The 22,145-nt window shown below is 36.8% G+C and overlaps 1 protein-coding gene across 1 annotated transcript in view; it reads left to right on the top strand.

The window, feature by feature from the left end:
- Positions 1 to 12,763, top strand: part of LOC105181138 (uncharacterized) — a 77,076-nt gene extending 64,313 nt beyond the window's left edge. The window contains exon 2 of the mRNA XM_025307812.1: positions 12,519 to 12,763. Coding sequence (XP_025163597.1) covers positions 12,519 to 12,530 — 12 coding nt within the window. The 3' untranslated portion in view covers positions 12,531 to 12,763. The remainder of the gene's footprint in view (positions 1 to 12,518) is intronic.
- Positions 12,764 to 22,145: the final 9,382 nt, after the last annotated feature.

Here is a 22,145-nt window from a genome sequence, read left to right as displayed (position 1 = left end):
TTGATAGTGTCCCAAGCGAACATAAAATGTATTTAAAACATTTCTCAAAACTTCTGGTGTAATGGAATCTGAAACATTTAATATTCTTTCTTTTAGATCGTCTATGTTTCTAGGTTTCATTTGATAGACCATACTTTTTAAATGTTCTCAATAGAAAAAGTCTAACGGATTTAGATCAGGAGATCTTGGCGGCCATTCTATCGTACTTCTTCTACCAATCCATCGACCAGCAAAAGTTTCATGTAGAAAATAAAAACATTTAAACCGAAATGAGGTGGAGTTTCATCTTGTTGAAACGAAACATGTTCAAAAGCATCTCCAACAATGTTTTGGATAGCTGGTACCACTCGGTTTTGCAACAAATTCAAGTAAATTTCTGCTGTCAAATACCCGTCTAGAAAAAGTGGCCCTATGATACGATTAGAGAATATCCCGGCCCAAACATTAATCTTCTGTGGATACTGCGTGTGACAGTCTTTCATCCAGTAAGGATTTTCATCAGTCCAGTACCTCAAATTATGCCGACTAACTGATCCATTTAATTCAAAGGTAGCTTCATCGGAGAAACAAATCCAAGTAAAGAATTGATTATTATCATCAAATCGTGCCATTATCGTATCGCAGAATTCAATTCTCCTGTCAAAATCGTCTTCGGACAGCTCCTGTATTAAATGCATTTTATACGAGTGGTACTTATGTTCTTGTAGAATTCTACGAACCAATGTTATGCTAGTTTCATTTTATTGAGATAATTTTGTAAGCGTTGTATGAGGATTTTCTATTGTATTTAGCAAAATCTCTAGAGCTTTATCATCGTTGGTGGCGTCTTTAGGTCTTCCAGATCTTGGTTCGTCTTCAATTGATCCAGTTCTTTCGAAACGATCAACAGTCCGATAAACAGATGGTTTTGAAATTGGAGGACGATTAATGTATGTATTGTTAAATAAATTGGTTACTTCTTGATAAGATCTAATTCTATCACCAAAACCTCGTATCATGAGTAACTCTTTCCTTATCAGTTAAACGCATTGTCCAAAGTGAAAATGATTATACTAAACGAAGAATGAATAAAATGTTAGTGTAGGGTAGATTATATCCACAGGTTGATATTTCTGATTTTGTTTTTTGAGACAAAATTAACTTCGCACCAATCTTCTTTAGCAAATTTATTGCAGCTGTGCCAGCTCCGTATGCGTAGCGTGCATGGGCCCGAGTGCTCTGCGCGTGAGTGGTGGGGATAAAACACTACCTAGCGCGGACGCTCAATCGCTACGCTGCATACTAATATGCAAATACTACGGCAGTGACGAACCGTGGGGTCCTTATCTCTGCTGTGACACATACACACAAAAGGTGTAAATCCGACCGTGTAACCTCCACGTGTACACCTTGGGTAATGCTAATGCCGGTGGTATTTTAACTTTCAAGTCCCATAACTGGAAAAGTTGTTATAGAAAGAAGATTTGTAACCAGTGTTTTGGAAACATCTCAATGTCAGCTATAAGAATATGTAACAAAAAATAGGGGGTTCTGTTTAAGATTTTTATGTCGATCTTGAACGTTTCTCAAGGTCATTTTAAGGTCAAACAATTATCAATATCTGATAGCTTTTCTTAAACTCTACAACTTTTGTTTCAAACATTGTTTTAAACAATCATTATTTTTTGAAATAATTAGCCATTCCGGAATTTTTGGCAGAACCTGTATTTTTGAATAATGTTAATGAAAAATATATTTGTCTTATTACAAAACAATATATTATCCCTGAAATATTTTATTCATACTTCAATGCGATGTATAACGTTTAAAGTAGCAAGTGACATTAAATGACGTCTCTAACGTCCATAAGACATAATAAAAACGTCATCTGACATCATCTTGCTATTATTGCAATACATATTGCAATACAATATTATTGCAATATTTTAATATTATAATAATATTGTATTAATATATATAAATAATATATATTTAATATTATATATAAAAAATAATAATGTTGTTCCGTCATATCCGAATTTGAGTATATTTTTTAATTTGCGTCCTTCTAAAGGCAATAATTCGGAAAAATAGACCTAAATTTGCATAAATTAATCCTTTTTTTGGGTTTTCAGATAATAATGACTTAATATCAGGTATAGTAAAAAGAAAACCATTATTTTTACAATAGGTGGCTTTAGTTATCTGTATCTCGCGTTGTATAAGTCCGATCGGGTTCCACTAGATGGCGTTAGAAAGATGAGATTCCGTACTAAAAAAACTTTTCTGACAGTTTTGTGATTAGTTGACTCAGTTTTGTTTGAGCGCGCGTCAAAAATGGACACTAGCAAAGAGAAAATACGCTATATTTTACAGTTTTTCTTCGATAAAGGCGAAAACGCAAGCCAGGCGGCTGAAAATGTGAATAGTGTTTATGGTCCTGATACTGTAACAGCCAATCACGCGCAATTTTGGTTTCGTCGATTCCGTTCCGATAATTTCGATGTCAAAGACGCACTGGAAGGCCAATTGTCGAAAATATCGATAAAATCATGGACATTGTCGAGTCTGATCGTCATGTAAGCACTGTTTCGATTGCCCAAGAGCTAAAGATTGCACAAAAAACCGTTTGGAACCATTTGAATAAGGCTGAATACAAAAAGAAGCTCGATGTATGGGTGCCACACGAGTTAACGCAAAAAAACCTCATGGACCGAATTTCCATCTGCGAATCGCTGCTGAATCGCAACAAAATCGACCCATTTCTGAAGCGGTTGGTCACTGGTGATGAAAAGTGGATCACTTACGACAACGTCAAGCGAAAACGGTCGTGGTCGAATCGCGGTGAGCCGGCGGAAACGGTGGCCAAGCCAGGATTGACGGCCAGGAAGGTTTTGCTGTGTGTTTGGTGGGATTGGCAGGGAATTATCTACTACTATGAGCTGCTCCCCTACGGCAAAACTCTTAACTCAGAACTGTACTGTCAACAATTGGACCGTCTGAAGGAAGCAATCGCCCAGAAGCGGCCAGCTTTGGCCAATAGGAGAGGAATTGTGTTCCATCAGGACAACGCCAGGCCACACACATCGATAGTGACTCGCCAGAAGCTCCGGGAGCTTGGTTGGGAGGTTCTTATGCATCCACCTTATAGTCCGGACCTGGCACCAAGTGATTACCATCTGTTCCTGTCCATGGCGAACAATTTTACTGGTGAAAAATTCGCTTCAAGAGAGGCTTGTGAAAATCAACTGTCTCAATTTTTTGCCAATAGGGACGAGGGCTTCTATGAGAGATGCATAATGAAATTACCTTCAAAATGGCAACAAGTTATGGAACAAAACGGCGCATATTGACCTAAATCGGATCATTCTAACTATGGTAATTAAAGCCTTCAATTTCATGCAAAAATAATGGATTTCTTTTTACTACTCCTGATATCATTGTAAAATGATAGATAATCATATGATGATATAGTAATATGATGATTGTAGTAGCGCGTAGTACAGGCCTGCGCAGTACACAGAAGCGTTCTCAGAGCTCCTCGTTCACACGAGGATAGAGCGAGCATTTTGCTATTGTTCGGCGAGCGCACACGTACGCATACGCAGCATGAGCCATGTTCTTTACTCGCTCCCGAATACCACCAAACGGCCCAGATTTGTCTTCACGTGCTCCGGAAACTTTAGTGTAGTAGAATTTTTTAAAAAATAAGAAGTAAAATGTATAGTATAATAGTATCCTGACAAACTGGTTATGCCAATGCATCTGATAACTTATTTTAAACTTATGTATTTAATTGCTGTAAGGCTCTGTTTATTTCGTATCGTTGAACGTTCTTGTAAAAAAAAAAATAATTTCTAGTGATTTCACGTTAAAAAAATTTATAAAATTTAAGTATTTCCGAGAATTGATAGGACACGATCCATAGATTAATTAGCTACTTCTATGGAACGTTCAAAACGAAAATGGTTTTATAACGTCGTTGTTGCATATAAGTATTGAACTATACGAAATAATCAGAAATAGTTACTGCTATAACGTATATTTTTTTAAATTTGAATAATTATCAAAGTATTTTTACTGACATTCATAAGCATAAACTGTTAACATAATTGTACTTACTACGAAACTTTACAAGATATCGCAAGTTATCGCAAGTTATCGCTTATCTGCTCAGAATAATGTGAAAATGTCTAAAGAATGATGACATGAAAGCCCTTTTTCGGCAAAATCCGACAAATTTTTTGTACAGTACAAGATATGTCTAAATTTAGAATAAAATTAAATTAAAATTAACGATAAAATAAGAAAATTATAACGATAAATAAAAACAACTGAAAAAAATACCACTGAAAAGAAAATTGTTATTACATATTAATTGTACAAAAAAATCACAATTATTTATATGCACATTTACTAACTGCTTTTTGCATTTCAACATGTACGTACACACTCTTTCATACCAACGCGTAAGTATTTAGGCAAGAAGAGTATAATCATTGTCACACTTCACAGCAAGTGTATTCGCGATTGGCGACTTCTAACTGTTATTTTGATTGAAGAAGGGTTATAGAAAGAGATTTCCAACATTTATTTTGTATTTTGCGAGTATCAATTTTTTAATTTTGTCGCGCTAGAATAGTCATCTGTCCCACTGTGCGCTGATTGCATTGTGCTAATGCGGATTTGCCTGTGGTCCCCGTGGAAAATCGGCCGCACTCTATATTAATATCCGGAAATTATATGGTTCGATGGAATTATATGCGCGCTGCTTCTCTTTCCAGCCTGTCGATCGGATTGTACGCGATGTCTCTTGCCTTGCCGTTGCATCCAGTTTTAGAGTGACACTTTTTGTTCGTTTTGCGTAAGTTGACGTATTCATACTCACACTCTCGACGACGACCTTGTACGTCGCTTATATCGATCGCAGGCGGATTCGCAAGATATTACAAGGGGCGCGGAGAATATCTTGCGCCATTGTTGGGCGAAATTTTAACGACGATATTCTACGATAAGCCTGCTGAGAGAGCCGATCTTGATCCAATCTTGAACGTTTGCGGAAATAATTATGAGGATGTTTAACGAGGAGGATATTTAACGAGGAAAATGAGATTTTCAGCAAATTAAGCCCTCGAGGAAAAGCCGCAATTTAACGGATAACAAAATCTTCGTTAATTTCATGCAAATTTTACGTTAATGAAGTTGTTATTCGATGCTCTATTAGTATCACGAGCAAACTATGAAAATTTACGTTAAAGGTGTTTTGTTTTCACCGCGTTCGCGAGTATTGATTCGCTGACAGATAGAAATAGAGATAGATAGAGATAGTTAAGTAGAAATAGATAGAGATAGTTAAATAGAAAGATCGATAAATAGATAGATAGAGAGGGAGGGGTAGGGAGAGACAGAGAGGGAGGAACAGAGGGAGAAGGAGGGAGAGAGAGAAGGAGAGAGGGAGAGAAAGAAGGAGAGGCGAAGAGAAAGAAGGATAGAGAAAGAGAAGGAGGGAAGAAGAGGGAGAAGGAAGTGAGAGGGAGAAGAGATATGAAAAGACATGAAGGGAGAAGAGATGGAAGTAGAGAAGGAAAGAAAACGTTGTAGAAGGAAAGACAGTAAGAAAAGAAGGAAGAGAGGTTCAAATGTAAAATGTAGACTTTGCGCAAAATTAATTTCAGTCAATTAATTTCTTATGATGACTATTTGTGTCTCACATATATATTTATAGTAGAAATTAAAACTTTCATTCATTGACGAACAGTTATTTTATATTTTACCATGGCTCATACTCATACTTGTTTGTGTCCGCATATTTCTGTACTTCTGTTTTCTATCTCAATCCGATAATTAAACAGATACGAGGACAATCCCAGAGGTACTTGACCTAACAAAGAAAACACAAAAAATTTGGGAAAAAATATCTTTGTTTCTCTACATAGTCTCCTTTTAGCTCAATACATTTTTCCCAGCGATGTTCAATAGCTTCGATACCCTGTTTATAGCAGGGATCGTCGAGCTTCTCAAAATAGAGATCAAGCCACCTTGGTTCATTGTTTTGACTGTTCCTTCGTCTCAGGTGTGAAGTGATGGACCCATGTTTCATCCATGGTTATGAATCGACGCAAAAACTTGGCTTTATTGCTGCGAAACTTCACCAAACACTCGATTGAAACATCCTCACAACGCTGTTTTTATTCCAATCGCGGCACCCATCTTGCGCACAGCTTTCTCATGTCTAAATTTTCAGTCAATATGCGATATACAGCACTTTTTGAAATGCCTACCATGTCTGCTAACTCGCGCACTTTCAGTTGACGATCATCCAATACCATTTTGTGGATTTTCTTCACCATTTCTGGCGTGGTCACCTCATTTGGTCAACCACTGCGATGTTCGTCTTGGCAGCTCGTACGGCTTCGTTTAAACTCTGCCACTCAATATTTTACTGTTGTAAATGAAGAAGCAGACTCTCCCAGAGTAGAATCTAGCTCCGCTTTGATATTGGTTGGACTAAGGCCTTTCAAATGAAAGTATTGTATCATATAATGATGACCAAATTTTTCCATGTTTACAAATTCACTGAGAGCGTTCACTATTGATGGCTGCCAAACAAATACTAAACAACGTAGCGTCGTCAAACTTCAAACTTAAGCTTTATAAGGTTGGTACTTTCTACCATAGTCATTCAAATCGAATGTTCGGCTAAAAAATCACAAATGAAAACAACATTATGAACAAGAGCATTATCGTGGTGCAAAATTTATGAATTGTTATGTCATAATTCTGGCTCACTTACGGATTGCTTCACATAAACGACGTATGATATTCAAATAATATTCACTGTTAACTGTTTGACCCGTTGAAAGAAATTCATAATGCACCACACCACTATAATAAAAAAAAACAGTTAACATGATCTTCATTTTGAACTGACTTTGGCGAGCGCTTTTCGGTCTTGCTTCGCCTTTTGTTTTCACCATTCACTTGATTGTTGAGTTGTTTCAGTGTCGTATGCATAGATCCATGTCTCATCACCAGTGATGATGCGTTTCAAGAATAATTCGTCTTAAGAAACCGTTTCTTCAACGACTACAACATGATGTTTTTACAAAAAGTTCAACTCTTTTGGGAAAAGACTAGATGCAATACATCTCATGCGCAAATTCTCTTTTAAAATCGATTGATGTGAACCCAATATGATATTCCAGTACGTTCAGTCATTTTTCTAATTGTTAATTACTTTAATCGTTGGTTACTGAGTACTAATTTTTTAATTTCTTCGATGTATTGCTCATCAGTTGAAGTGGAATTGTGAGTCATTTTCAACGCATTCTCTGCCTTTTTTGAACATTTTGTATCACTCGTAAATCCTTAGTTGTGACATGCACTTATCACCAAAACATTTTCACATCATTTCCACAGTTCGGGCATATGAAAAATCGTTCCGAAGACAAAATTTAATGCAAATTTTTGCTTATCAAATTTAGACATGTTAAAAATTGCCGAAAGCACTTTTTTCAATCACAAAACAAGTGTTTATTCGTAAACTAACAGTGATAATGATGTGAAAATTTAGACACATCAGAAACAGTATTATTAATCTAAAAAAAAGAAAATTTTTGATGCGTTTAATGCAGACAATCTAAATGAGAATCTCGGAACTTTCTGAACATTCTTCTTTTTCGACTCTCCTCCATCATTCCCAAGTGCCCATAGGATTGCTTGAAGTTTTGTTACATACCTCTTTTTTCTTGATGAATTCCGCTCGAGTCAGCTCTGATCTTTCTTTTTACGTCTGTCTTACCCCTAAAAAATTAGATTTCAAGAGCTGAGTTTAACGATGTACGACCTCCACCGGAGAAACGAGGCTATACCTTACTCGCCTGCCTGAAACATTCTTATATAAAACAAGAGATCACACCTTCGTGTGTGTCCATCAGGCAGTGATTGAGAGAATGACCTCTCCCTCTCTTTTTTCACAGGTTAGGCCTTAATACAATACTGGACTTCCATTTTCTTTTTAATCCATTGTATGTAACGAATTCTGTATGTAGACTCTATACATTAACTCACCCATATAATAGTTAGGTTCTTCTCTTTCCCTCTCGCAGAAAGGGCATCAAGGCCGGGCGTTGTGATCTCGCGCCCAGTGTCTTTTTGTCCCACTTTGGAGCGCCAAATTCCACCTCTTCGTCGAGATACCAGAACCAGACATATTCAAACTCGAGGCATTTTGTCTTTTCGAAAAAATCATCATCCTGATGATGGTCTACTCTACTCTGCATTATTTCACCCCTTTGAAAACGATGTAAGCGCTAATTGAGGAGTTATTCTACTCGCAAAGTACAATTTGCAAAATTTGTCTAAATGTAGCGTGACAATTTTTTATGAGTTCTAAGAGTTTTGATAATATTTTTGACACTAAAAGGTTCTAAAATAGATTATAATGGCCGTAATCGACTCGACTGCTAATTGAGAAGTTACTCCATATAAATTATGCAACTCGTGAAATTTGTTTGTCCCGACCTAAGTCTTTTTTGAAACCTCCGGAAGTTCTGATAACTAATTTGAATAGGATTCTAAGAGTGTCAAAGAGAATGTAAAAAAAAAAATTATAATGGTCGAAAGCAAACCAATCAATAATTAAAAAATTATTCATCAAATGTTAGTTTCGTAACTTTCTATGTCAATGTTTAAAAAAATTTTTAGGATTTGATATCTTTTTACTTATACAAGAACTCTGAAACTTGTCAAGAAGAATTAGGTGAGCTATTTAGAACCATTCGAACTTAAGTTTAGAGAATTCTTCAATATTGGTTGTGAAGTTGGCACACCATTTTTTAATTGCTATTTTAGTAATATTAATTGCCATAGCTATTTTATAAACACAAAAGTACTCTTGCATTTTTCAACAGGAAACTGTAATTCTAATCAGAATTATTAAGAACTACAGATGCTAACTTCATACACTTCTTGGCGGCACTATCCTCTTCGGGGATTTTTATCAGGATATCGTGATCACGTGATCGCGATTCGAACTTATGTATCCCAGACACCAATGTATTAGGTCAATCGGAAAGTTCCATTTTTTTTGCAAAACGTATGGCTTTATTTAAGAAACAAAATAAAAAAGTACATCAATCAAAATATTGTCCATCGTTAGCAATGACTTTTTTCCATCTTTCGGTCAGCAAGCGAATTCCGCGGCGAAAGAATGATTCATCTTTGGAGGCTATCCAGCCAGAGACCCATTTTTTGACGTCTTCATAAGAATTGAAGCATTCGTCCGTGTGCCATCGACCGAAACAAGTGGTAGTCGGAAGGGGCACAGTCTGGTGAATAAGCCGTATGGGGTAACACTTCTCAGCGAAATGCTTCTAAGGTTTCCTTGACAGATTTTGTGATGTGAGAAACAAAATCACTTTATGCTGTCTCGTTTCATATTCTAGTCGTTTTCCATGCAATGCTCGGCTCAAACGGATCATTTGTTCTCTGTAGAGATTCCCTGTGACTATTTATCCACTTTTCAACAGCTCATGGTACAGCACACCCTTCCCACCAAAAATAGCATTGCGTTCTTTCCGTGGATATTTCGCTTCGGCGTCGATGTTGAAGGTTGGCTGGGATCGCAAATAGTTTTTCGACGTTTGGGGTTGTCAAAATAAATCCATTTTTCATCCTCAGTGATGATACGATGTGAAAACCCCTTTCTTTGTTGCCTAGCAAGCAGAATTTCGCAGGTGGCTTTTCGCCTTTCAATGTCTTGGCTTCATTTCATATGGGACTCATTTTCCTTCCTTGTAAACCTTTCCTAAGGCTTTCAAACGATAGAAAATGATAGATTGAGCACAATTTAATGCTTCTGCAAGTTGCTTTTGCGTTTTACATGGGTTCTCGTCCACCAATGCCTGCAATTCTTCGTCTTCGAATACTCTTGGCCGTCCAGAATGCTCTTTGTCCTCTACATCAAAATCACTACTTTTAAAGCGTCGTAACCATTCTTTGCATGTTTTATCGGAAGGAACATTATCACCATAAATTTCTACAAGCATTCGATGAGCTACAGCTGCAGTTTTCTTCCAACTGAAGCAAAAGATTAACACTTCGCGCAAATGACGCTTATTTGGTTCAAATTTCGACATTTTCCGATGCAGTAAAAAACAATGTTATTGATGCAAACGTATACCTTTATGTACTGAATGTTATTTAGATGTCCAAACAAACCATTAAGCTTCGTTTAGACATTAGTGGTTAACAACAGTTCTAGCTATAGTTACTTGCCGCTAGATGGATGGAACTTCCCGATTTACTTAATATCTAGAGGCATGCCTATTCTCAATGGAGCGCTTGTATTGTAAGATACTTTAGACTCCCTAACTTAAGACCCGCCACAGACCATTACTATCACCGATCGCGGTAGGAGAACCCACATTCGAGACGTACTTTTATCTCTTTTTTGTTTTGACCTTACTCTATTAGCAAAGAGAAGGAGGGATCATTTCTCTCCCCGTCTACAGATACAAGGACGCACTCGGTAGCAGCTCACCGCTGCGCACGTCCTCTATGCCCGTTTTTGCTTCTAGTTCAAAGTTCCAAAGAGTCACCGCAAAGCCTCGAAGAGGGAAATCTTTCCATTCCCTTTTCTACGGCGAACCTGTCAGAGAGTACATCTCGGCGAAGGTTTCTTTTCCCGTGTGAAGGGTGAATAACGTTTTTATTCATCTTCACACTTCACTTTGAGACATTCCACTTTCTACAATGGCTCCTTACTTTCTTAAGTTTTATTAACCATCGGGATATATTCGTTCTGATGACTGACATTTGGCATGACATTTCTTTTTTGTCTTGGTTAGTGTGGAGTCAACGTCGTCGGAATCGAGGACTAACTTCGAACAATTTTTGTTGTTGAACTTTTGATGTTATGACAACGTCTAAAATCTTATCGACCCCCCCCATTGAGCCGATGCTGTACATCGACTACACGTCATCATCAGATTATCTCAATTTTAGTTTTTCTTCTTTCATAATCTTTTCCATAAGGGTAATTCGTTCGGTGCCGCCGACAATACCTTGGTTTGGTCCTTGCATTTTGATGACTTGCAACGTTTGAGACTATAACGACACTTGCCGGCTTCTGGGTGTCTGATTAGCCTGAGACGGCACGTTATCTTTCTTATTTGACATATTTATGATATCAGGTGTAGTAAAAAGAAATCCATTATTTTTGCATGAAATTGAAGGCTTTAATTACCATAGTTAGAATGATCCGATTTAGGTCAAATATGCGCCGTTTTGTTCGATAACTTGTTGCCATTTTTAAGGTAATTTCATTATGCCTCTTTCATAGAAGCCCTCGTCCCTATTGGCAAAAAATTGAGACAGTCGATTTTCACAAGCCTCTCTTGAAGCGAATTCTTCACCAGCAAAATTGTTCGCCATGGACAGGAACAGATGGTAATCACTTGGTGCCAGGTCCGGACTATAAGGTGGATGCGTAAGAACCTCCCAACCAAGCTCCCGGAGCTTCTGGCGAGTCACTATCGATGTGTGTGGCCTGGCGTTGTCCTGATGGAACACAATTCCTCTCCTATTGGCCAAAGCTGGCCGCTTCTGGGCGATTGCTTCCTTCAGACGGTGCAATTGTTGACAGTACAGTTCTGAGTTAAGAGTTTTGCCGTAGGGGAGCAGCTCATAGTAGTAGATAATTCCCTGCCAATCCCACCAAACACAGCAAAACCTTCCTGGCCGTCAATCCTGGCTTGGCCACCGTTTCCGCCGGCTCACCGCGATTCGACCACGACCGTTTTCGCTTGACGTTGTCGTAAGTGATCCACTTTTCATCACCAGTGACCAACCGCTTCAGAAATGGGTCGATTTTGTTGCGATTCAGCAGCGATTCGCAGATGGAAATTCGGTCCATGAGGTTTTTTTGCGTTAACTCGTGTGGCACCCATACATCGAGCTTCTTTTTGTATTCAGCCTTATTCAAATGGTTCCAAACGGTTTTTTGTGCAATCTTTAGCTCTTGGGCAATCGAAACAGTGCTTACATGACGATCGGACTCGACAATGTCCATGATTTTATCGATATTTTCGACAATTGGCCTTCCAGTGCGTCTTTGACATCGAAATTACCGGAACGGAATCGACGAAACCAAAATTGCGCGTGATTGGCTGTTATAGTATCAGGACCATAAACACTATTCACATTTTCAGCCGCCTGGCTTGCGTTTTCGCCTTTATCGAAGAAAAACTGTAAAATATAGCGTATTTTCTCTTTGTTAGTGTCCATTTTTGACGCGCGCTCAAACAAAACTGAGTCAACTAATCACAAAACTGTCAGGAAAGTTTTTTTAGTACGAAATCTCATCTTTCTAACGCCATCTAGTGGAACCCGATCGGACTTATACAACGCGAGATACAGATAACTAAAGCCATCTATTGGAAAAATAATGGATTTCTTTTTACTACACCTGATATTATAAAAAGAGGAGTAATTTTTTATTGTATGTCGTAACTTTCTTTCTCTTTGTGCACCTTTAGCTTGGCTTGTAAGTGGATACATCCGCCGTGATGAAAGCTGTCAAGGATTAACGTCCTCGCTAGTATAGTGCCAGCGGATTCGTGAGACCTACAAGTTGCCTTACCCAAACACGATCGTGCATTACGAGGAAAACCCATTTATCTATTTACTTATATATCTATTTATCTACCCATATAGCACACGGACGTCCACTGGACGTCCATTATATGTCCATTTTTTTTACAAAAACGTCCATAGGACGTACGTTTGTCACAACTTCGGACATCCATCGGACATGAACGTCCGATGGACGTACATCGGACGTTCTACAGGTCAGATGTCCAAATAAGGACATCCTTGTTACGTCCAATTTATGTCCACGGACGTAAATCTGACATATGGACATAAATTGGACGTGAAACGTACATCCATTGGATGTCCGGTGCTATCTGGATACTTGTCTATTTATACGAGATCCGTGTATAACACAGATACTTAACAAGAGATAAGTAACACAGATAAGTAACAAGAGATATTTGATGGTATTTTAATGTGAAGCGTGCATTTTTAGCATGTCCAAGTAAACAACGTGAATCTCTTACGTGTTCGAGTAAACATGACACATTTTTAACATGTTCAACCAAACTTTGCACTTCTAATGTGTCCAAGTGAATAACGTGCATTTTTAACATGTCTAAGTGAACGGGATGCATTTTTAATTTGTCTATACTGTTTTCAAATAATATTTTTGCTTTGTTGTCTTTAAAAACGTATTTAAAATTACTGTGTCCAAATTAAACATATTCAATTGAATAGTATTTAAATGTTCAAAAATTAATATTAACACTATTCAATTAACTATATCTAACATTAACATGTCTGTTTACAACGTGTCGAATTGTGTTCAAGTACCGCTCACTTCTTATTGTTTTAATACAAGAAGCAAAGTCGTCAGACAATAAAAAATTGTATGAGAACAATTTCTGAGTAGTTATAAATGGTTGTAAGTAACAAATTAGCAATAAATTTTTATATTATTTTATTATATGATATTTCATTTTTTTATATCATAAAATCATCAATATCATAAAAATATTTTACTAACGAAACATCGTTAAACAAAGGAGCAACAATTGTTTTTGGGAACTTATTAGCAAGAACGAGCAAATAAAAATATTAGCCAAAATTTCTTCTAGTTTATTTTGTTCCATTGATTTATGAGACGTAGATATTGTACAGAAAGTCCCATTGTAAGGTGTTGAAACTAATCAGCTGTCATTTTCAAATGGATGCAGTTATTGTAAAAACAAAAATTGCGTTGAAAAAAGGAGAGTCTGCAGTTTTTAATGGGTATAAATAAAATTTAATTAAATGTTTGTTCATAAATTTATTTTATTGATGAAAAATATGCTAATAATTGAATAAGCTAATGATAAGTATTTTCAAAATGCGCACTATTTGAATTTGTACAAAACTCAATTCTTTTACGAAAACTCATAAAAACTTTTTCTAACATGTCGTTTTTAATGTTACTGACGACCTTTTTAATAGTTGCTACTAAATCAGAAGGACCTGGCAGATCGTGTCTACGGTCTTGGATAGTTCCATACTACATAAAATTATCGATAATTCTGTTAAAAATAACACGAAACATTATTTTAATGCAGATTTATTGCCAAAAAGTGGAGTGACCTAACGCATAAGTTTTAATAAATAATGAATTCTAATCTTTTCAGTGTGGTTTCGCTCTTAACTTTATGTGTTCTGTATTTAGTACGAAACCGCCTATAAGCACTGCTATATATTTTCTCTGGAAAAGAAACACTCGATAAGATAGATCTTTTCTTTCGTCGTTAGATTATTCATTTTGACGCGCATGTATGCAGTACTTGTTTCTACCATAGCCAGAATAAAACTGCGGACCCTCAAATGAACGACCGTAAACTATACCAGGGGATGTATTCCGTACTCGCGTACCGATAGTTGTCGGCATCGTTAGCAGTATTGCGCAGCTTTTTTGTTATATGAAAAACCTGCGCAATGTCGCTAACGACATCGATAACTGTTGATATGCAAGTATGAAATACAGCCCCTCGGTCTGTATATATGAAACTGGAATTTGTCCATGGATGGCCCTAGCTGTCAATGTAGTTACCATCAAACTGCGTCATTGGCGCAATTTCCATTTGTTGACATCTGACAAAGATTTTCAACTCACAACAATACAAGTTTCATACAACAGCATAGTTTGTAATAACGTTGAACATGTCGAATTTTGTGCCTGGAAGCTACGATTTGCGGACAGCATTGATTTTCTGTTACCATTTGAAGAAAACTGCTGCAGAATCGCGTGAAATGCTTGTCGAAGCTTACGGTGAGCATGCTCTTGGTAAATCACAGTGCTTTGAGTGGTTTAAAAAATTCAAACGTAGCGATTTTTACGTGAGAAACGAAGAACGTGGAAGATCACCGAAAAACTTTGAAGACAGCAAATTGTAAGCATTGTTGGATGAGGATGACGCTCAAACGCAACAACAACTCGCTGATCAATTAAATGTGACACGAGAAGCCGTTTCCATAGCCGTTTGAAAATCATGGGAAAGATTCAGAAGATGGGGAAATGGGTTCCACATGAACTGAATGAAAAACAGCAAAAAAACCGAAAAACCACTTGCGAAATGCTGCTCGCCAGGTACAAAAGAAAGTCATTTCTCCATCGAATTGTGACTGGCGATGAAAAGTGGATATATTTTGAGAATCCTAAGCGTAAAAGATCATGGGTAACTCCAGGCGAATCATCGACATCGACTGCAAGGCCAAATCGCTATGGACGGAAGACAATGCTCTGTGTTTGATAGGATCAGAAGGGTGTGATCTATTATGAGCTGCTAAAACCTAGCAAAACCGTTCATACTGAACGCTACCGACAACAAATGATCGATTTGAATCAGCTGATTTGAAGCTTTGCGTGAAAAACGACCAGAATATCAAAAAAGACAACACAAAGTGATTTTGCTTCATGATAATGCACCATCACACAGCAAAACTAGTCGAAGAAACGATTGACGCGTTTAGTTGGGAAATACTTTCGCATGCGGCTTACTCACCAGACTTGGCTCCGTCCGATTATTATTTATTTGCATCGATGGGACACGCATTTGCTGAGCAGCGCTTCACTTCTTACGAAAATGTACGAAGATGGCTCGATGACTGGTTTGCCTCAAAAGAGCACCAGTTTTTTTGGCGTGGCATCCACAAATTGTCAGACAGGTGGGAAAAATGTATAGCTAGCGATGGACAATACTTTGAATAAAATATTTTTTATCATTTTCATACAATAAACGTGTATTTTCTATACAAAAATTCCGGTTTCATATTTACATACCTGGTAATACCAGTTCTGAAGTCATGGAGGGGAGAACCAATCGTTTTGTTTCAACACCTTCCCGTGGGACACCCTGTACATGAATTTTTCATACCTGTATATATATTTTGCTAGTGCAATAATATGTGTTAGTTCCGTAATTTAGTTGATTGATTTTTCGTTAAAAATAAATAAATAATTTTGAAAAGATAGTAACAAATTGATAACGAAATAGCGTTAAGAAAGTACGTTTTTGTTTCTATTTTCCATTTCTTTTTCACATGACTGTGCGTTACTTTTAAGCTAGCACAATCATTATTTTTAACTAAATAGTTTCAGCAGTAAGATCTGGAATATAGGAACAAATTATCAACGATAAAGCACTAAAAAAAGATGTCTTCATTCTTCATTTCTCTATTTTGTTTTGCATGGTTGTGCTAACTTTACTGTTAAGCTAGCACAATCATTTTTAACGAAGTGTCTGAAATAACAGAACCGGGAATATGGCGACGAATTGAGAACAAAATAAATGTTAAATTGACAAGTTATATTTGTGCAAATTATATTTGATTATTCTAAAATGACTACTTCAGTTTAATAAATGTGATTAATATAGTTAAACATCAATGGCTATGTTTCATATTTGGATGAATGTCGCAACAACGCATATGTAAAATAAAACAAATATATAAATGTCGGATGCAAAATATGAAAATTACATAAAACCCTTTTTTACTAAATAATGAGATTATTTCGAAAGTCAACATACATTCTGTTTAATTTTAATGTAAAATATAAACCAGGAAAAATAAGGAGAAAATTTTGAGTTTCATATTAGAAACTGCTCATGCTTTGAGGAATCGGACTAGATTCTAATTAGATTTCATGAACTTATCCATATAAGTAGGAGATCTGGTCGAATTTTAATGTCACATATTTTTTGATGAGCCCGAAATCTATTCACAAAATCAATCCATATATTTGCAAATTATTATTTTATTATTATAGTATTATATTTTTTCATAACTTTTAAGTATTTAGATACTTTCTTATGCATTCGTGCTTGCATTAAAAATGTAAATGAATTTTAATATATTTTTCGAAATTTTTCGATTTATTTTGAAATATATAAAGAACAATTCAATTATATAATTTTCATATTCCATCGCAAAAAAACGATGGTTGCTTGGAGGTGATCAATTCGTCTAATTATTTTCGGATCTCGATTTTATCTCGGAAGCGCTGTCTGTTTTACATTGACCGAAATAAATGATAATTCAAAATAGTCAAATCTGGTAAATATGCCGCGTACTTCCTAGCCCGAGTTTAAGATGTTCTTTCTGAATGGCGGAAGCAACGTGTTTGTGGCCTAGCATTTTCATGCAGTCATATGATCTTCCGCTTTTATTGTCCTTTTTCGTTCAACTCCTCGGCTAAACGTTTTAATTGTTTGCTTTAACGGTCCGCAATAATCGTTTATCCCGGTTGAAGCAGCTCGTAGTAGAGCACACTCTTTATATGCCACTAAATATAGAGGAAGACTTTTTTGGTGTGAATATTCGGTCTTGCGTTCGATGTGGACGGTTCTCTGAGATCAACATCCATTTTTCGTTGCCAGTGACTATCTTTCACAAAAAGTCTTCTCGCACCTTGGCAAGCAGTGATGCGGCACCTATTTTTTGGTTTTCTGGATTTCTCCCATCTCATATAAACGATTGGAGATAGTTTGTCATGACTTCTAGCTACTCTGCGAATCCTTCTTGCGTCTATGCCGTGTTTTCGTCCCACAACGTGTACAATTTATCGACTTCCAATTTTCTCCTTCTAAAGGGCAAGGCGGAAGCAACGTGTTTGTGGCCTAGCATTTTCATGCAGTCATATGATCTTCCGCTTTTATTGTCCTTTTTCGTTCAACTCCTCGACGTAGTTGTCGTCCATAATCTTTATCGTACATTGTAGATTTTTTTTATTTTTTTTTTTTTTTTTTATTTTTTTTTTTTTTGATATTTTCACTTTCTGACCTTCAAGCAGTGAGACCATATTTTTGCTGTCTACTATTATCTACTTGCACTTTTTTTTTTTCTGATTTCTCCCATCTCATATAAACGATTGGAGATAGTTTGTCATGACTTCTAGCTACTCTGCGAATCCTTCTTGCGTCTATGCCGTGTTTTCGTCCCACAACGTGTACAATTTATCGACTTCCAATTTTCTCCTTCTAAAGGGCAATCGATCACTAACATTGAAGTTACCGTTTTTTAAATCTGATATCTAAACTAATATTTGCATATGTTACCAGAAATAGCTCTTTCGTCCAGAACAGAACAGATCGATTCACATGCTTTTGCAGTGATTTTGCACTATTGTTTGGGACTCATACTGAATGCAATACAGGATGCAGGATTTACATTGGCGCTGTTTTCGTTGTGTGCACTGCAATCCGCGATTTTTCGCCGTATTCTAGAGATATTCCAGAGGTTAGGGAATATTGAAATAGAGAGTTATACGGTACACAAGCGCATACATATCGTAGTGTTTTTATGAAAATCAGCGTTCGATAATGCAAACAAAATGTAAACTTCGCAAGTTATTTGAAAGGAAACATTTTCCATCTGACAGTACAATTCGTAAGTTGATTAAGAAATTTGAGAATGAGAGTTTAGTTTTTGATAAACCTGTGTTTATACGACATTGTAATGGTTAAAAGTGTTATTCCAAAGGTCGATAAGTTAACAAAAATTAAAACATTATATAAGTTACTAGAAGTTAAGTTATTAACAATATATTCTTGAGACTAAATAGAGTAAAAAAGTCTATTACTAGTCTAGTACTATTTTTTCTTTCGACAAATATTGGGTTGTCGGAAAAGTCATGACGTATTCTTTCTATGTTTTTCAAAGGTTATTTATTTATATAAAGAACAAAGATCGGTAAAAATACCGAATAGGGGATCCCGCTCCTATGACCTTGACCTTGACATATGTTGTCAAGGATATCTTCCTGAGTAACGTGCAAAAAATTTTAGCCGTCGTTTGTTGTTTGTTAAAAAGTTATTGCTAAAAATTTTCATAAACGCACAAATTGGAAGTGCGTTTAGCATGGCACGCTACGCGCGCCCCTACCCCATCCTCCGCCCTCCCCCGCCCCTCTCCAATCCCTCCCCCCGTGCTAAATGCACTTGTATCTTACAACTTTATCTTTATGGGAAAAAGTTAGAAATGAAAATAAGGTAGATTAAGTTATGTTACATTGTGCACGAATTTTTTACCAGAATTAAATAATTTTATTCAAACATTTAATATATCTGTATATATGTATAATGTAATATACAGGGTGCACGATTTATCTGAAGACATTGAAATATCTCGAAAACTATTGGATAAAAAAAAGTGGTTAATGAAAGTTGTTAGTCTCGAAGGGGGACATCCAATGATACCAAACTCGACCTCCCACCCCACCCCCTGGGAGTGGGGGTTGGGGGCAACTTTGAAATCTTAAATGGAAACCGCCATTTTTTATTACAGATACGGATTCTACGCCACAAAATACGTAAATTTTGTCCGAAACTTTTTTTTTTATTCGTAATAGATGGCGCTGTAATCGCAAAAAATTATATTTTCCGCAATTCTCCAGAAATGATCATTGGATTGAGAAATAAAAAATACCTGTTCAATATTTTTAAAGAACATAATAAAAGTTATTCCCCCCCCATCCTCTCGGGGTAGGGTGGGTGGTAACGTTCAAATCTTAAACTTCCTACTGGCGATGAGAAGTGGATATATTTCGAGAATTCCAAATGCAAAAAATCGTGGCTTTCACCTGGCGAAGCATCAACATCGACGGCATGGCCAAATCGCTTCGAAAAGAAGATAATGCTCTGCGTTTGGTGGGACCAGAAAGGAATCGTGTACTATGAGCTCCTGAAACTGGGCGAAACTGTCAATGGGCATCGCTACCGACAACAACTGATCAATTTGAACCATGCATTGTTCGAAAAACGGCCAGAATGGGATACGAAACACGAACGAGTAATATTGCAACACGACAACGCTCCGTGCCATCCCACTTCCATCGTCCAGGATACCATCAAAACGCTGAAATGGGATCTGCTACCGCACCCGCCGTATTCGCCAGACCTGGTCCCTTCCGATTATCACTTGTTCCGGACGATGGCGCATGGCTTGCCAGGGCAACATTTGGCCAATTTCAAAGAAGTGCAAAATTAGTTGTATGAATGGTTTCGGTTCAAAGACGCGTCGTTTTATCGTCGGTATTCATGTATTGCTAGGGAGATGGCAAAAATGTGTAGCTAGCGAGGGACGATATTTTAAATAAACCATTTTTTGTATTTCTCTTGAAATTTTCCATTTTTCATTGATAAAAAAACCCGGAAACTTAGTTGCGCACCTAATAACGTAATCTAATCTAACTTTATTTCCATTTCCAACTTTTTCTCATAGAGATAAAGTAGTAAGTTGCAAGTGCGTTTAGTATAGGGGGGAGGGATGGGGGAGGCGCGGAGGAGGGGAAGGGGGAGGGGCGGGGAAGACGCGCGTAGCACTGCGTGCTAAATGTACTTGCAACTTACATATAAACCAAACTTTTTTTGCTAATAATATTTTAACACACAACGAGCGACGGGTAAAACCTTTTGCACGTTACTCAGGAAGGTGTCCTTGACAACATATGTCAAGGTCAAGGTCATAGGAGTGGGGTCCCCTATTCGGCATTTTTACCCAAAGATTAATCAATGATATATTGCCCATTTTGTGCGATGACCTTTGCCATCTTTTAGTGAGCTTCATAATTCCTCGTTCATAGAAGGACCTGTCTTTATCGGCGAAAAACTAAATAAGATGTTGATTTACAGCTTCATCTGAATTTAACGTTATACCACGCAAGGAGTTTTGAAGAGAACGAAACAAGTGAAAGTCTGACGGCGCAAGGTCAAGCGAGTATGGTGGGTTATGTGTGGTCTCGCGTTGTCGTGATGGAACACAACTTCTTTACGATTAACGAGCTCTGGATAATGGATTCGTTCAAACTCCAATTGCCGATAGTATACATTCGAATTGATTGTTTGGTTCCTTGATAGGAGCTCGAAGAACGCGACCTTTAAAATCCCATTACATTGACAAGGAAATGGCAAGACATGTAAAATCGATAATTGAATGAGTTATATTTCATTCGAAGAGAGAGATTGAGTAGATAAAAACCCTAAAAGGGTTTGCATGCATGGGCCTCCGTTTGTGAGAAATTTGCAATTAAAAAAGTAGCTACATGTTAAATGTAGTAACTTGGAATCAATAAGCGTGAACCTCGGTAGCCGCGGAAGCTAAAGCGCGCGCTAGTACCTTGTCGTCTACGAGTATTAACCGAGGAGTATTCGAGTCCTCATAATGCCAACTTATTCTTTTTTTTTATAATATTATGTTTTACTATATTTATAATATTTCTATATTTTTATTATTTTTTATAGGATTTTTTATGGGGTAGAAAAATATAATGCACACATATACGATATAATATCTGTCTTATTATATAAAAAATAACAAAAATAAACGTTTTAATTATTTATTATAAAATTGAATTTTATAATAAAATTGAATTTGTATTATTTTTTATAGGACAAAAATATAATACACATACAATAATGTCTGTCTTATTATGTAGAAAATAACAAGAATAAACGTTTCAATTATTTATTATAAAATTGAATTTTATAATAAAATTGAATTTTATAATGGAATTGATTTTTGTAATAAAATTGAATAAAAAAAATCCGGAAACATAGTTGCGCACCTAATACGAGGATTGCCTTTTATATTTCGGGAATAGAGAACAAAAAAAGGAAATTAATCATCGTACATGGGTTTATTGTTTTTTAAAATATTCTCCATGAAGATTAATACACTTTTGCATCCGCTTGAACCAATTTTCGAAGCACTTTTTCCACTCCGATTGAAGTACCTCCAAAACATGCATTTTTGAACGCATCAACCGCTTCTTCAGGCGTCGAAAAACGTTGGCCTCGTAATTTATTTTTGATTTGCGGGAATAAAAAGAAGTCATTGGGTGCCAAATCAGGACTGTACGGCGGATGACCCATCAATTCGACTTTTTTAGTTCTCAAAAAGTCTCTTGTTTGAGCCGATGTGTGAGAGCTCGCATTGTCCTGGTGGAGAATGATACGTCTTCTATGATGCGGTTGGTTTCCCTTATTTTTCCGAAGACTTCTGACAAACAAACTGGTTGTGTATCCATTCAGAATTGACCGTCCGAC

This window comes from Harpegnathos saltator, unplaced genomic scaffold, assembly GCF_003227715.2.
Source record: "Harpegnathos saltator strain DR-91 unplaced genomic scaffold, Hsal_v8.6 scaffold97, whole genome shotgun sequence".
Lineage (NCBI taxonomy): Eukaryota > Metazoa > Arthropoda > Insecta > Hymenoptera > Formicidae > Harpegnathos > Harpegnathos saltator.
This window is presented reverse-complemented; position numbering and strand designations above follow the sequence as displayed.